Source organism: Urocitellus parryii, chromosome 5 (assembly GCF_045843805.1).
Source record: "Urocitellus parryii isolate mUroPar1 chromosome 5, mUroPar1.hap1, whole genome shotgun sequence".
Taxonomy (NCBI): Eukaryota; Metazoa; Chordata; class Mammalia; order Rodentia; family Sciuridae; genus Urocitellus; species Urocitellus parryii.
The window spans coordinates 183,514,609-183,531,239 of record NC_135535.1 but is presented as its reverse complement, the minus strand read 5'-3'; the positions used below and the strand labels follow the sequence as shown (position 1 = coordinate 183,531,239).

Below are 16,631 nucleotides of genomic sequence, written 5' to 3'. Positions count from 1 at the left end.
AGTGGCAACTTAGAACAAAGCAGTCCTCGCCGGAAAAGAACATCAATCAGATGCTGGTGGAAATGCCTGTCAATCAGCCAGATCTCCTGACTAACGCCTGTCAATCAGCAGGGCCCCCGGCCAATCCTGGAGTTCAGCCAACTCCCCTGACCAACTCCAAGGGGGCAAGAGACCCTAGAGACACCTTTTCCTGTCCCAAGCCCTTCCCTTCCTGCTGTAAGCCCCATAAAAGTCCAGTCGGGTCGAGCTTCCACGCGGTTTCTCCTCAGACCCTTCCCCTGTCCCCTCTGTGGGTCTGATCGAGTTCCACCCGGGAGTGATATCTCAATAAAGCCTGTTCAGCGGCCCTGTTAAATCTGCCTCCTTTGGCTGCTGCGTGCCTTGTCTGATCTGACATCTACCCCACAAAGTAAACAACAATTCCCATTCCTAATGCTGAAGAAATTGGAATTTTTTTCTCTATTTCTCTGCAGTTAACTTGTCCAAAAAACAAAAAACGAGTCTGGGACACAATAAGCATTTGTTAAAAAGAATAAATCATATTACCTTTCCTAAATGATATAACTTCTAGAGATATTATGAATATCAGGCTTTTAAAAAAATCTGAGTTTTAGATCAACTGCACTTATGACTTTTCTGGTTCTTTTTGGTGGCCACTCTCACATAATGTATCACTTGTTCTAAGTTTAAGAAAGTAAACAGGATAAATGTGATTTCTCACCCAAAAAGTAGAGTTGCAGAAGTTTTCCACCATGATCCCTGGAGTACTTCTGGAGTGAAAACTTCTCACTGACTCTTCTTGTTTCTTGTTTTCCTCTGAGAAGGCAGATGAGAAGTGGCAATGTGTTATTTCCCATTCTGATGTCCCGATCTTCCAAATAAAGGCAGGTATCCTGACCTTTCATCCCAACAACTTAATAGTTAACCCTGCCTGGATGCATGCTTACCTCATTCCAGTAGATAGACATGTGACAGATAGACTCACCAGTTCTCAAAGTTGCCAGAGGGCCTCTGTATCCTGGCCATATACAAAATAAACCACAGCAAGATTCCAGCAGAGCCAGCCAGCATATCAAGAGTACAATCTATTCTCACTCTCCTGAGGACACACATGGCCCACAAGGGGCAGCATCAATAGAAGGACACACATCCCTAAAAGTGCAGCTTTACTTCTGTTTGAAGTTCTCAGAGTTTATAGACATGTGAAATATGTACTCCTCTGTATTTTTTATGAAGAACATAGAACCTAAAACATGATTAAAAATAGAATAAACTATTTTTTAAATCAGTTTATAAAATAGCATACCCAGTGTGAAAAAATATGTAATCATGTGTTTATGCAACAAAAATTTCACCTTCACTGGTTGGATTGCGGGTGATTTTTAATTTTCTGTTTTACTTGTCTATGTTTTCTGGGTTTTATTTTTCATAATTACCGGATATTTATTTGTGTAGTAATATTTAGGCAATTTTGTGGTAAAAATATATAACATAAAATAAAATATTAACCATTTCTAAGTATATAGTTCAGCAGTGTTAAATGTATTATACTGTAATTTATCCAATCCCCAAAAGTTTTCACGATGCAAAACTGAAACTCCCTGCCCATTAAACAACTCCCTTTCCTTTCTTCTCTCCAGTAAAACACATGTTATTCTAATACAGGGCATTGCAAATTAACAGCAGCCAGACATGCCTACCAACATATCAAAGTATCAATACCATAATTTGGAGGATCATGCAAAACCATTTTGGTCATAAACACAAATGCAAACATAGTCCTGAATCTGTGTAGTAGAATTCATTTATAAGGTCTTATTTATTTATCTATTTATTTATTTTGCCCCTGAATTCACTTTATTATTCTCTTCTAACTGAAGATTCAAGGTATACAACTGAGCATTGTTATATTTTTATGAGGCATAAATAAAAATACAAAAAAAATGTTCACTACAAAAAAATCTACTGTTAGTAGGATGTAAAAAATATTCTCTTTGCTATACAAGCACAAGGCACTTAGTGACACATGGAGAGAAAAACCTGCAGCAGTAAATTCATTTTTTTCCTTTTTCTAGAACATAGATGAATTAGAAACACTGTAATATAGAGAAATTGATGCTTTGGGTATATACTTGACTGCATGACCAATGTAATTCTGCAACCTGTACACTCAGAAAAATGAGAAATTATATCCCATCTGATTCAAATGTATGATATGTCAAGATCATTGTACTGTCATGTCTAACTAATTAAAACAAATTTTTAAAAAAAGAAAAAATATAGAGAGCAATTTATGCTGTCCTGATGTAAGACAATCTACTATAAGGTCTTATTTAAATTATCAAAAATATGCTAGTTTTGGTAATATTACCATCAGAACAACCCTCTTTCCCAACCTCTGAAATCCTATAAAGAACTCAAGGGTATTAGAGAACAGGAAGAAACCTTTAACTCAAGAACTTATTCAAGCACAGTGCTTTTTTTCATGGTTCCTCTATAGTAAACACAGGCTGGGGGTGTGGCTCAATGGTAGAATACTTGCTTGGTACATGTGAAGCTCTGGGTTCCACCCCTAGCATGGAAAAAAAAAGCATTAAATACAATAACTTCTGTTTGGAAAATACTAGAGTCTAGATAGACAAAGTGTAACTAATTATTAAGAAGTGGTCTAGAAGGACAGACTTTGAATCATTTTTAAGAATACTAGGAAATAGAGGAATAACGATTTGCCAACCCCAACAAACCACGATTACAAAAAAGATTACCTTAATGTGTGGTGCTCATATTCAAAACCATATTAGAAGAATGGAATGGGAACATCTAGAGGCAAGACTTATTAATTCTCGGTGTTTTATCTCATGTTGAGATGAGAATAATACCAAACCCAATATAGGAAATCCAACTTTGGGTTCCTGATGAGTGAATAAGTCTGTAAATTCATTACTTTGTTCTGTGGACTGCTATAGATTGCATCTACACAGATTAATTAGCAAGGGAGTAATGTAGATTTTAATGTGTACATTCATGTTTTAATGTATGCTTTACTGCCATGTCTAAGGTTAACCAGCACCTGTTTTGATCACTTTAAATTCATAAATGATAAAAATTTTTGCCACTAGTACCAGTGCATATTTTCTGAATTATTAACATCTGAATGGTGACATTTGGGGTTTTTTTTTGGGGGGGAGTACCAGGGTTGAATCTAGGGGTTCTTAATGCTGAGCCACATTCCCAGCCCCTTTTATCTTTTATTTTGAATTAGGGTCTCACTGAGTTGCCTCGGGCCTGGATAAATTGCTAAAGCTAGTCTTGAATTTTTAATCCTCCTGCCTCACCCTCCCAAATTGCTGGAATTACAGCATGCGCCACCACAGTCAACTGAATAAGTGACACTTTATTGGAACTTTCATTGTTATTTTCATATGAGACCATTTTCTTGTGAGATATCTGATGATATATTCCATAAGATAATTTTCAGTTTTAAACTTTCTTCAATGAGCATATATCATCCTATGGCATAGTTCTTATAAGGAGATAATCTTAAGATCGACCTTCACATTTTTCTATGCCTGTAAAAGTGTTTAAGTGATTTAGGCCTTAGGATGAGGTAGTGGTCAAATATAGCCATATATCTGACTATAGGGGGTCAGATGTAGTCATGACATCTATATAGCTCCAAATAGAAAGGAAGTTCCAAATATTTACCAGACATTGTAAATATGATGTGATAACAAAATATCAAGGATCAAGGAGAAGAGTGACTCTTAAGTATACAGTGTGGCATGCATGAGTCACTGCAAACTGTCTTTGCCCTAATCATGTATACTGGCACTTATATTGCTGTAAGAACCAAACATTATGAGCCAAGTGATATAATGAAAAAGGAGTACATACTACCACCAATGAAGTATCCTAGTTAAAAGACAGACACTAAATCTGGTCAAACTCTAGATCTAACTCCCACAGGAATGTCCTAAATAACCCCATGGGATTCTATGATATAAATGATTCCACTCCCCCCCCCCCACTTTCTCTTTTTTTGTGGTGCTAGAAATTATACCCAGGGCCTTGTGCACACTAAGCAAACACTCTACAACTGAGCTACATCCCCAGAACCCCCCATTTCTTAATAAATCAACTAAAGGAAGAAAATGAATGGAACAGGGACCGGGGTTGTGGCTCAGTGGTAGAGCATTTGCCTAGCATACATGAGGCACTGGGTTTAATCTGTGGCACCACATAAAAATAAACAAAATAAATGTATCATGTCCATCTACAACTAAAAAAAAATTAAAAAAAGAAAAGAAAATGAATAGAACAAATAGGTTAAAAGAGGATCAAGGGACTTATAAGCAATATGTGAACTGTACGGACCCCGGAACTGATTTTACCAACTATCTAAAGCAAAGGAAACTAATAAAATCGAGGACAACCTACAAAAGGGGAGAAAATATTTGTAAACTATATATCAGATAAGGGGTTAATGTCTAAAATATATAAGGAATTTATACATCTTATACAGCTTGAAATTTATACAGGAATTTCAACAGCAAAAAACAATCCAATTACAAATGTACAAAGGACTTGAGAGACACTTCTCCAAAAAAACACATAAATATGGCCAATAGGTATACAAAAGAATGCTCAAAGTCACGAGTTATTAAGAAAATGCAAATCAAAATCACAACGAAATATCACCTATTAGGATTGTTACTATTAAAAATGCAAAAGATAGTATTGAGGATGTAGCTTGGTGGTAGAGCTTGTGGAAGCATGCAGGAGGCCCTGGGCTCAATCCCCAGCAACACACACACACACACACACACACACACACACAAAATCAATAGTCTAAACACAGTTGACAGAGGAATACTACTCAGCTCTAAAAAGAAATGAGCTATCAAACCATGAAAAATATGTAGGAAACTTATATGTATATTGCTAAATTAAACAAGTCAATCTGAAAAGACTACCTTCTATAGAATTTTTAGGGAAGTAAAATTATGTTTTTGGATACTATTATGGTGGATACATCTCATAATAAATTTGTCCAAACCCACAGATTATAATAAACCAAGAATGAACTTAAATGTAAACTATGCTTTAGGTGACAATATTATGTCAACGTCAATTGAAACAAGTGGAGCATCTTGGTGAGGGATGTTGAAACTGATAAAAGGCAGGCTGTTCATGTGTTGGGGCAGGGGGTTTACTGGAAATTCCTGTACCTTCAGCTCAATTTTGCTGAGAACACAAGTTGCTCTAAAAGTTAAAATTTGTTTTTTTAAAAATAAGTAAATAAACAAATAAATAAATAATGGAAATCTTAAAAAAAAAAATCCAGTGGCAGAACAGGATGTGTGGCTCCTTCTTGATAAAAAAATTATTTATTTACATTTATAGATTAAAAACTATAAATGTTTATACAAATGAACTGATAATAGTGGTTATCTTTGGGGTGCAAGACACTTTCAATTTATACATTATGTATTGGAAAGCAAGGAATGAATATCAAACTCCTAAGGCCAAAAATAGGTTCTAAAAGAACTTACAAAAGTTACTGTAGAACCTTTATCTGCAGTCCTTTTGAATTACTGAGAATAGTAGAAGTATTGAAAGACTTAATTGGGCAAATGCCTTAATATTTGAATCATAAATTTTTAAAATATTTTTAATATTTGTAATAGGATAGGAAGATGTTGAAAAATCACAGATAAGAAAGATTACCTACTAGAAAGATCTGGAAAGATTTATTGATACAAAATGGTTTTTGATCTTTAAAAGATGATCACTAGGGTGAGTACAGGAGCAGCAGCAGCGGCATCTAGTTTACCCACCACCATCTTCACTTGAGCTGTGCACACAGGCAGATTTTTGTTTATGGACCAAAGGGCTCGGAATATGCCACCCCAAAAGATGCTACTTTGGCATAAGGAGAATTTTGATCTAGAGACAACTAAGAATCAACAAAACAGAAACAAGCACTCTACCCTCCTCCTATTTGCCTAAAAGCCAGGCACAGATTACCCTTTGTGAAGTGGCTCCCCACCACCACTACCAGAAAAGGCAGAATGAGAGAGGGCTCCAGATTCAGCCTAGAACTAGCACTAAGAGGAATTTGCATAACAAAGTTTATTTTAAAGTAAACTTGCTCTTCTATTAGTCCCCCCCACACACACACATATTTATCCTCCTACAATTTACTGTACTTAGAAGCTAAAAGTGCTTTTCCTTTGTCTTGTCACTTTTGCACAAATGTATCACCCTTTGTTAAAATGGTATATAAGCCTCTGGGTCTAACTGGCTCATTGGGGTTTTCCTTTCACTTCTATGAGGACTCCATATGCATATCAAATAAACCTTATTCTCTTATTAAAAAAAAAAAGATAATCACTAAGAACCAGAATGAATACTTTAAGAACAAAGCACAGAATCAAGTTGAATTTCCTTTCCTTATATGATCATTAAATTGGCAGTTGGCATCATGTATCTTGAGTTCATCTGACAAGATAAATCATTATTCCTACACAGTTCAAAAAACTTGAACTGGATGAGAGCATATTTACAAGGATCTTTAGCTGGTCTAACAACTATACATTCAAAGAAATTAACAGAATAACATTTCCTGAGGGATGTCTACTGGCATTCTTAGAGAATCTGAAGTAGCTCCATGACCTGCAACATTTTGATCAATGACTTAGAGGCACTAAGAGAATTTGTATTTGATGGATGTCTATTATATGTGAACATCTTTATAGGTTTATTAAGTAACAAATACATTGCACTCAAAAGATTTCTATGTAATTTAATTCTTCCAACAATTTTATGTGGTAGGTATTTTTATTCTGATTTACCAGTTGAGCAACTGAGGTTCAGAAAAGTAAGGAAAATAGTCCTACATCCCATAATTTACAAAGAATAATGCTCTATGTTCATATGGCAGAAACACCAACAGATACCCTCCTGCTCACTGGTGAGGTAGAAGACATAGATCATCTGGGGAGAAGATTCAACCAGAAGATATGTAAGATTTCATGATCTAATAAAAACAAAATATACAAAAAAGACAAAAATAGTAAAATAGTGTGACAATTCCTTTTACCTAAGGACACACCATAGGATTTCTTTAATTCGCAAGCTCTCCTAGTACCATGAAGTTCTGATCTTAATGCAATATTTAAAACACAATTTTTTAGGAACACTCCTATTCTATCAGATAAGTTTTTCTGTGAATTCTCCCCTTTTAAGTGTTGCCATTCATATATATATATATATATATATATATATATATATATATATATATATATATATAGTACTGGGGATTGAACCCAGGAGTGCTTTAGCACTGACCTACATCCTCAGCCTTTTTATTTATTTATTTATTTATATTTAAAAACAAGGTCTCACTAAGTTGCTCGGGGCCTCACTAAATTGCTAAGGTTGGCCTCGAAATTGCAATCTTCCTTCCTCAGCCTCCTGAGTCACTAGGATTACAGACATATGCTGCTATGCCCAGCTACCATTCCTATTTAAAGGCTTTACTATGAAAGACTGTGAGACATACAAAAAAAGAGTCAGGAAACTGGTCTTACGTAAAATGATTTCTCATATCTCCTAAAGTCTAAACTATTCCTAATGATTCAATATGTGTATACTGTAAATACACCACATAAGGATGCTTCAGTCAAGGATGGTATACAAAATGATGGTGGTCCCCTAAGATTCTTATGTCTACTGACATAGCTGTCTTGGTTTATGTAAGTATACCCTGTGATGTTTGCATAACAACATTTACTAGAGACTTATTTCTCAGACACATCCTTGTTTGTTAAGTGGTACAATTAACGACTGTAATTGATTACACAGAGAGAATTCAACAGAAGAAAATGCTTAATTAGAATGACTCCGGAGAAAAATATGCTGCATCATTTCTACTTAGTAAGCCAATTTTGATTAATAAGTAATTAATTAAATCACTTTTAAAATGTTACAGAATTTTACATTTAAGAGAGATAACCAAAGGGTTATACACTTCTGGTTAATGATTAGAGAGAGATTTACGAAAGATTTTCTTTCTTGAGCAATAGCTTAAGATTCCCAGATTTATGTGGTAACAATAAAAAGATTGTTTCTTTCTTCACATTTTTAAGTTAGGACTGAAATTTCATCTTATAGAAAAATGTAAAATGGTAACTATGAAATAATAAAATAATTACTCCCAAAATCCTCCATCAAAGATACTTTGAGCATTTTTGAACTTCTAAAACAAAACAAAAAAATCTCTTTAGAATATCCAGAGACCAAAAAGGGTGTGTAAATAATTAAATTAACACTATTTTCATATTTTCTCTTATCACAAAACTATTCCCCTTTCAATGTTAAAACTTGAATTCTTCTGAAGAAATAAATTGCAAAGAACATATATAAATAATGAATGAACTGATTGAATTAGACATAAAGCCTGCCCCCAAAAGTTAATTACTGCAAGTTTATGTCTTTTTTTTTTTTTTTTAAAGAGCACATACTTTAAAAAATAACATAAGTGCTGGGGATGTAGTTCAGTGGTAGAGCATACTTGCCTAGCATGCTTGAGGCCCTGGGTTCAATTCCCAATATTGCAGAAGTAAATAATGAAAATTATTAATGGTACAGAATCATATTCCTAATATATTCAAAACCTTTAACTTTTGACAAACTAGTGACATACTATTCATTTTGGTTTTTTTGGACAAGAGAATATCAACACAGAAAATAATAATTTAGTTCTTTATTTTGCATCATCCCATAAAAGATATTCTTTATAGTCCAAAACACAACAGAAGAGAATAAACTAGCTTAAAAGGATATGCACTAAAGGGAAAAACACTGACTCTGGGGGCAGGGGGAGGAGGGTGATATCAGAAAACACAAAAATATATTTATATAATTTTCCAAAAAAAAACCCAAAATTAATATGATGTAGCCAAATAGAAAATATATCTGACATGGGGCAATATATAAGTAGCAAATTATCACATGGAAAAACATGTACCATTACTAGCAATTAAGTACAAGTAAATTATTTAAAAATTCTACAAGAAAAAACAATTTTTTTTTTTTTTTTAGATGTGATCTGGCCCAGGTGCCCTGGAACTCCCAGGGCTCAAGAAATCCTCCTTCCTTGTGAGTTGTTGGGACTACAGACATGTGCCATTATGCCCAGCAAGAAATTGTTCATAGTGATTGCTTTCAGGTGAACTAGAGAACTGAAGAAAATAAGCTTTCATATAAGAAACAAATAGTGTAGAATATTAGTCCCCCAAAAGCATCACAAAAATAACCTGTTGGTCAAAACAGTTTGTTGCTATGACAGTCTATTTACCTTGTGGTAAGAAACAGCAAGGCAAAGGCAGGAGGATTGCGAATTCAAAGCCAACTTAGCAATTCAGCGAGCCTCAAGATAACTTAGTGAAACCCTGTCTCAAAATAAAAAATAAAAAGGGCTGGGGATGTGGTTTAGTGCCTCGGGGTTCAATCGATGATACGAAAAAGAAATCTTTAATTTCAATATATATATATTTTTTTACTATGGAGGTTGTGTCCAAAGGCCATCATATGAATTTGGGCTAAATAAGTAAAATGTGCTATTTTCATAATCATGACTTTTGTCTTCAGAGATAATTGTATCATTTATTTAAATGATACAAATAACTGTATCATTTATCATTATTCCCCCTTGACCTACAAAAGAAGGGAAGGGCCCTCACTTCAGTATCTTGTGAGTGGACCCTCCAGGACAACTTGAAAGATAGTCAAGCAGGATGACTTATTTATACATGCCCTATCTTCACAGAAACAATAATTGACTTCTGAATGATCTCAGGGTATAAAGTACATTCTCTAGAAAGCTGACTGCACTCTGAGTGTCAATCAGGAGATTTAGAGGCCTTTGAACTCAGTCAAACCAACAGACTTACTAGTTAAGATTGTTTTCCTAAAGATATCTATATTATCAGTGGACTGTGATACTATATAGAGCTTTGGAATTTCTTAAAACTAATAAGGTAGGTTGTTATAGCAACTGCTAGAACAGAAACTGACTCATCCTCCAGGTATATCAGGATCCCAGTAGAGGGTATACCCAAATCAATGTGGCTTGAATGAAAATATTTGTTGATTTATATAACCAAAACTCAGAGATAGAGTAATTCTCAGAACTAATTTATTCCAGTAGCTCTGCTCCATTTTCCTGATTCTTTTGAATTTGGGTGGGTGAGATGGCTAAAATAGTTTCAGAACCATATCTACACACCATAACATACAGTAAAAGAGGGGAAGCATCATTTTCAGAAGGTTTTCCAGAAGTAAAAGCCATCAGCAAACCTGTCTTGACATCTCAATGGCACAAGTCACTGAGTCAATTCCTCCTCAGGAGGAGGAAGTTACCCTTAATTAGGTCCATCCCTGAAGCTGTCACTGAGGACAGACTGAAGCACGTAGGCTATATAGAAGAAGAATGATTTCTACAAAAAAAAAAAAAGAATAATAAGAAGAAGGGAGAGTGAAGTTTGAGTAAGAAATCAACTATATGTCCTCTAGGAATAAACCCTTAATTCTGTTCTAGTCCAGACTCAGGGTAATATAGGAAACAATCACTACTATCTACTACCATGTTATAAAGGGATTTGAAGAGGCTTACAAAAGTACATAAGCTATAATAAGATAAAATATGAGTGAAGAAAAAAAGATGAAGCAAGTAACAATGTAATATACACAATTCATTCAACTTGATCCTGTCCACATGTGGACTGCAAATTTGACTTTTGTCAATGAAAAGAAGAAAACTTGGGGCTGGGGTTGTGGCTCAGCAGTAGAGTCCTTGCCTAGCATGTGTGAGGACCTGGGTTAGACCCCCAGCACCATATAAAAATAAATAAGTAAAATAAAGGTATTGTGTCCAATTACAACTAAAAAGTAAATATTAAAAAAAAAAGAAAAGAGGAAAACTTAATAAGTAACTACATCACTCAGGCTTCTTTTTGTTGCCAGTGACAGAGATTCAAATCAAACTGGTATAATTTTTTAAAAATCCAAAAAGGAAGTATATTGGTTTATTTAACAGAAAAGTATATGAATAGTCCTAGTTTGAGGAACCGATGAGTCCAGAGACTCAAAGTCCTCAGGACATTTGCCTCTGTTGGTTTCATTCTCAAATAGGCTCTTCCCTCTTGATAGTAAAGATGGCAACAAAAGCTCTAATCTTACATAGTCCTATGGCCCATAATCCTATGGACATGGGGACTTGGGGATAGCTGACAGCTCCAGAAAAAATCTTTGGTAGGATTCTGAGTGACTTTGTTTGTGTTGTGTTTCCTCCTCCAGACCAACAAGTGTGGATAAAGAAATGAGGCATCCTGTCTGGAGAGCTTATTCATGGGCCCTCTCTGTGGGCAAGGGAAATAAAAGTATATGATTGATGATACATCCAGGAAAGCACCATTATACAGGAACAGCTTCAGAAAGAATTAGGAAGGCAAAAGAAAATTAAAAATTCTTTTTATGACACAATTCCATATACATAAATTATAAATAAACCAAATGTTTGGAAGCCCAGCTACTCCTCAGACTAATACCCAAGGAAAAACAAATGTCTCCTCAGGACCTCAATAACACATATATATGGCTGTTTTCTAATACATTTCCAATATATACTAGTGGCATGATGCCAATGTGGCTTGCTTTAAAAAAAAAAAAAGTCTGTGAAGGACCAGAGCAGTGATATAAATATACAGAGCATATAGACAACTAGTCATAATTTTATCCATGGTTAAGATTTAGCATCTGCATGAGAATGAATGGATTGAATATTCTTTGGATATTTTTAGTCAAAACTCTCTCAGCCAGGAATGTTGTTACACACCTCAAATTCTAGCAATCTGAGGCAGGAGGATCAAAAATTCAAGGCCAGCCTCCATAATTTAGCAAGACTCTATCTCAAAAAATAAAAAGGATTGGGGATATGGCTCGTGGTAAAGTGCCCCTGGGTTCAATCCCCTATACTCCTCCAAACAAACAAACAAACAAACCCCCCCCCCAAAAAAAACCTCTTGGTTTCAGGGTACAAAAATCCATTCAAATGAGTGTAGCCAGTTTATTGACAGAACAAATTTTAAAATTTATTATGTTTCCACTGGTGTCAACCCTTTTCTTATGTTATGTTGATCACATCTCAGGGAAATTGTATAGTTTTTTAGTCTATTTCAGGTATAAAAAGTTCCAGACCAATCTAATAAAAACTTCTTTCTCACACTTTCAAAACAGCTTAAGATATAAATTATAAACAATTCTATCACTTATACTATACAATTCAATGGTTTTTAACATAGTCATAGAATTGCACAAACATCACCACCATCAATTTGGAAATATTTTTATCATCCACCAAAAAATCTCACATCCAATTTAAATCTCCCCTTGGTTCAGAAACCAACTACTAATGGGGAACAAAGTGCCATACCTTTTATCATTTTTCATTATTATTCAATTCCTCCTCCCATAACTCTAGGATTGGGGCAAGGAGGTGAGGACCAGGGGAAAAAATATAAAGGTAGTTTTACTGAGTTGACAGGGTGACCAACCTTCCAGCTTTGTATTAGGAATTTCTTCTGCCCCATTTGTTTACTTGGGGGTACTGAGGATTGAATCCAGGCCTTGAGCATGCTAGGCAAATGCTCTTCCACTGAGTTATATCCTCAGCCTATGTAAGTGTTCTTCGAAATTCTAGATACAAGATCCCCATCAGATATATGACTGAAAGATTTTCTACCATTTTTCAGGATGTCCTTTCATTTTATTGTTATCCTCTAAAGCATAAGTTTTTTAATTTTGATAAAGTTCAATTTATCCATTTTTTTTTCTTTTTGTGTTATATCTAAGAAGGCTTTGCCTAACCTGGGGTCACAAAGATTTATTCCTATTTTCTTCTAAAATATTTGTTAAAATTCTTATATTTAGCTTTCTTTTTTGACATATTTTCTTCTTAATTTATTTCTGTTTTGAAAATATTAATTGAGCACCACTTATTAGAAGTATTGAATATAAAGTACATGGCAAATAAAATAACAAAAGACAATTATGACTACAGTATAAATGACAGCAATACGCACAATCGTATTATAAATCATGATGTGATACTTTAAAAGAAAGAAGTACTGACAAAAAACTTTTTTTGCCAAACTTCTCCCAGAGAAAAATAGGTGCTGACTTTTGATTTCTTTTTTGTATGTGATATAAGGGTCCATCTTCAGACTTTTTGCATGTAGATAGCCACTTGTTCCAGCACCATTTGTTTAAAAAGGCTTTAAAAACTAGTAAATTCTTTCTAGTGAAATAGAACCCTTATCAAAAATCAATTGACTATAACATTTTATTTCCAGACTCTCAGTTTTATTCAACTGTATGCCAATATTTTTATACCTTTCTACCCCTACCACATCCTCTTAATTATAATGGCTTTATAGTAAGTTTTGAAATCAGGAAGTGTGAGTTCTAATTTTGTTCTTTTGTTCAAGATTGTTTTGACTATCCCAGGTTCTTTGTATTTCCAGATGAGATTTGTCAATTTGTGTAAAAAGGAAAGGCAGGTGGGGTTACTATAGGATTACATTAAACCTGTAGGTCAGCTGGAGAGTGTTGTAATCTTGAAAATATTTTCTAACCTATGAATATGGGATGTCTATTTATTTATTTGTTGTTAGGGCCTTTCAAGATTTTTCGACAATGCTTTGCATTCTCCATATACAGTCTTACACGTGGGTGATTAAATTTATTCCTGACTTTTTTTTTTTTTTGTGTGTGTAGGGGGGTGACCAGCTCACATTCAATTGTGACATTTTAAAATTGTACAAGTATTTTGATGTCTACCCTCCTAGCCCATATTTAGTCTCTTAAAATGACAGGTAAACATCACCAATAACAGGTTTAATAAGTTTACCCCTTTAGTTCCTATTTGCAGCACCTAATATTCCTTTGAAATACTAAGCAAACTTCTCTGTCAGTGACCAACAATAAATTTTCACCCTCCGGATTTGAAAATTTCAGGTTCTCTGAACATTCTGTGTTACAGTGGCACTTGTCCAGAACAGGCACCTCCACATAGGTGGGAAGTTTAAATGTACCAGTGAAAAAAAACTTTTTCCCCTTCAAGGGGAAAGCTCAGTAGAAGAGCATTTGCCTAGTATGCTCAAGGCCTGGGTTCAATCCTCAGTACCCTCAAGTAAAGGCCAAGGGGAAGAAAATTACTCCTCAAAACCCAGACAGTCTGGCTATGAGGTCTTTCATTCTGTTCCCACCTCTTCAGGAACTTTTTTTTCCTTTTTCTTTTACTTTTTTTTTTTGCAGCAGAACAAGAGAGACCAAAACCTAACCTGAGTTGTATGAAAGAAGATAGTGATGGCTGTAAAGGGAGTAAAGAAGGAACAGTTGAGATACTCCTTCACCTCCCACATCCAATTTATGAGCTTCACAGAAAAACAACAAAAATAACAAATCCACAAAATATAACAGCTATAATTACAAAATCCATTCATCTAAGAGTGCTGGAAGGCAAGAAGGAGAGGTGGGAGGATAAATGGGACAGGGAGAAAAACAAAGTATTCTTTTTTGTGGGGGAGGGATGCTGGGGATTGAACCCAGGGCCTTGTGCATGGGAGGCAAGCATGAAGACAGGAATTGGTGTAAATATACTTTATATACAACCAGATATATGGAAAATTGTGTTCTATGTGTGTAATATGAATTGTAATGATTCCACTGCCATTTATTTTTTAAAAATCAATAAAAAACCCCAAAGTATACAAATCAGTCCAGGCTGGCAAATGCTAGAAAGTACCCACAGAAAAAACTGTTGTCCTTTCAAGACTCAGGGTGTATTAAAAATCCACATACTGGTGCCAGGAAGATTCTGCCTTGCATGCACCAGAGACAAAAATTCTAATTCCTCAAATAGAAGGGCATATGCAGAGAACCCTTGGCAGAGGACATAGAAAAAGAGCTGCCACAGCCTCCTTCCAACCTACTCATCCCCTTGGGATGGCTGGCAACTCGCTGGCCTTCAGCAGCCTTCCTTTTGGCAGGAAATGAATGTGGTGAAGACAACTTGTTTGCAGAGGATAAGTTGCTCAGGGCAGACTGCAGGTAGACTGTCTTGTGGAAGAGTCTGGTGCTTAAGAAGACCACCAAGAAGAATACATGCAACTGGAAAAGGTATGATTTCCCAGGGGTCTTGCTTCATTGGTGCTGATGATGAATAAAGAAAAGAGGATACAGAAGAGGCAGCCTCTGAAAATATATGAGGACTGCATTGCTGTGAGGAAAGCCAAGGGCAAACCACATTTAAAGTAGTAAGGCCAATTGCTTTCTATGTTTGACAATAGCTGGTGCATTTCAATTCCTTTATTGAACCAACAGTATTCAAAGCAGTATGGTGAGAGGGACATATGCAACAAACTGACCAGCTGACCAACAAGATGGATGGGAAAGAGACTCACAAACGTCCTCTGGATAAGGAAAAGTGCCTGCAGCAAAAGGTTGAAGAGCATGTCTTGCTGACACTAGGGAAAGGATGAGGCTTCCTCCCTGATACCTCAAATGCTAGGTCAGCAATATCTTGAAACCAAATGACATTTTACAACTTTGCTAAGCAAAAACAGGGAAAGCACCCAAAGAGCACTGAAAATTGATGCAATGAAGAAGTCCAGCTATGACCAAACATTTCCATGTAGTTCAGGATCATCAGTAATTCAGACTGTTACTGACTGAAGCACAAGAAAAAACACATGATAAACACAAGTGGAGACTGAACCAGAATACTCCAGTATTTCAAGCACAGCAGTGGAAAATTCTACTAAAAATATGTGGCTCACTCTCTTGCTTCTGCTCTATACTCTGAATTCTCCTCTGTGCCAAGACACTATTTGCCTTCTTGAAGTTTGCTCCTTTCTCTTTTGCTGGATTAGAGCATCTAACTTTTGAGATGATACAAATATCCAACTTGGAGTCTTTGATCCCCCTGCCAAGATCCTGGAGAAACATTTTGACACTGTCATCCATTTCCATTCATTCTGTCAACTACACAGAAGAGCAAGAAGCATCCCAAAATCTCTCATCGTGAAGGATCTTTCCAACAATCCCCATATGGGCCAACGAGATGAAACCAGAGTTTTGAGATAAGACTGGATTACCCACTTTGCCAATTTCTTTCTTGGTTCTTGTCTTGCAAATTTGATGAATAAAATCCATGGACAAGAGCTAGGATTGTAGTAGGATTGTAGTAGAGCCCTTGCCTGATATGTGTGAGGCACTGGGTTTATTAGGTCTATTAACAACTAATAAAGGTCTATTAACAACTAAAAAGTATTTTTTAAAAAAATCCACAGATAATCAAAAAGGAAGATTAAACAGAGGAGGATTTATTTAAGTGAGAAGAGATAGAACTCCCACCATGTGGGAGGGATCTGGATAGCAGAAAAACTACTCCATTTATTTTTATTTATTTATTTATTTTGAGAGAGAGAGAGAGAGAGAGAGAGAGAGAGAGAGAGAGAGAGAGAGAGATTTTTTTAATATTTATTTTTCAGTTCTCGGCGGACACA

At 35.5% G+C, this 16,631-nt stretch overlaps 2 protein-coding genes and 1 pseudogene across 4 annotated transcripts in view; all 3 read right to left on the bottom strand.

The window, feature by feature from the left end:
- Abcc2 (ATP binding cassette subfamily C member 2) overlaps nt 1–1,977 on the bottom strand; it is a 54,367-nt gene extending 52,390 nt beyond the window's left edge. For 2 of the 3 annotated variants that reach the window (XR_003301386.2, XM_026394904.2), the window contains exon 1: nt 722–1,977. Coding sequence is in view for 2 of the 3 variants with exons in the window: in XM_026394904.2 (XP_026250689.1) it covers nt 722–754 (33 nt within the window). In the remaining variant the exon portion in view is untranslated. The remainder of the gene's footprint in view (nt 1–721) is intronic. The other variant, XM_026394903.2, reaches the window with a different exon arrangement.
- Nucleotides 1,978–2,496: 519 nt separating this feature from the next.
- Nucleotides 2,497–16,631, bottom strand: part of Cutc (cutC copper transporter) — a 39,998-nt gene continuing 25,863 nt past the window's right edge. Inside the window, exon 10 of the transcript XR_013343634.1 lies at nt 2,497–2,572. The gene's annotated coding sequence lies outside the window, so the exon portion shown is untranslated. The remainder of the gene's footprint in view (nt 2,573–16,631) is intronic.
- Nucleotides 15,204–16,089, bottom strand: LOC113187090 (etoposide-induced protein 2.4 homolog; annotated as a pseudogene).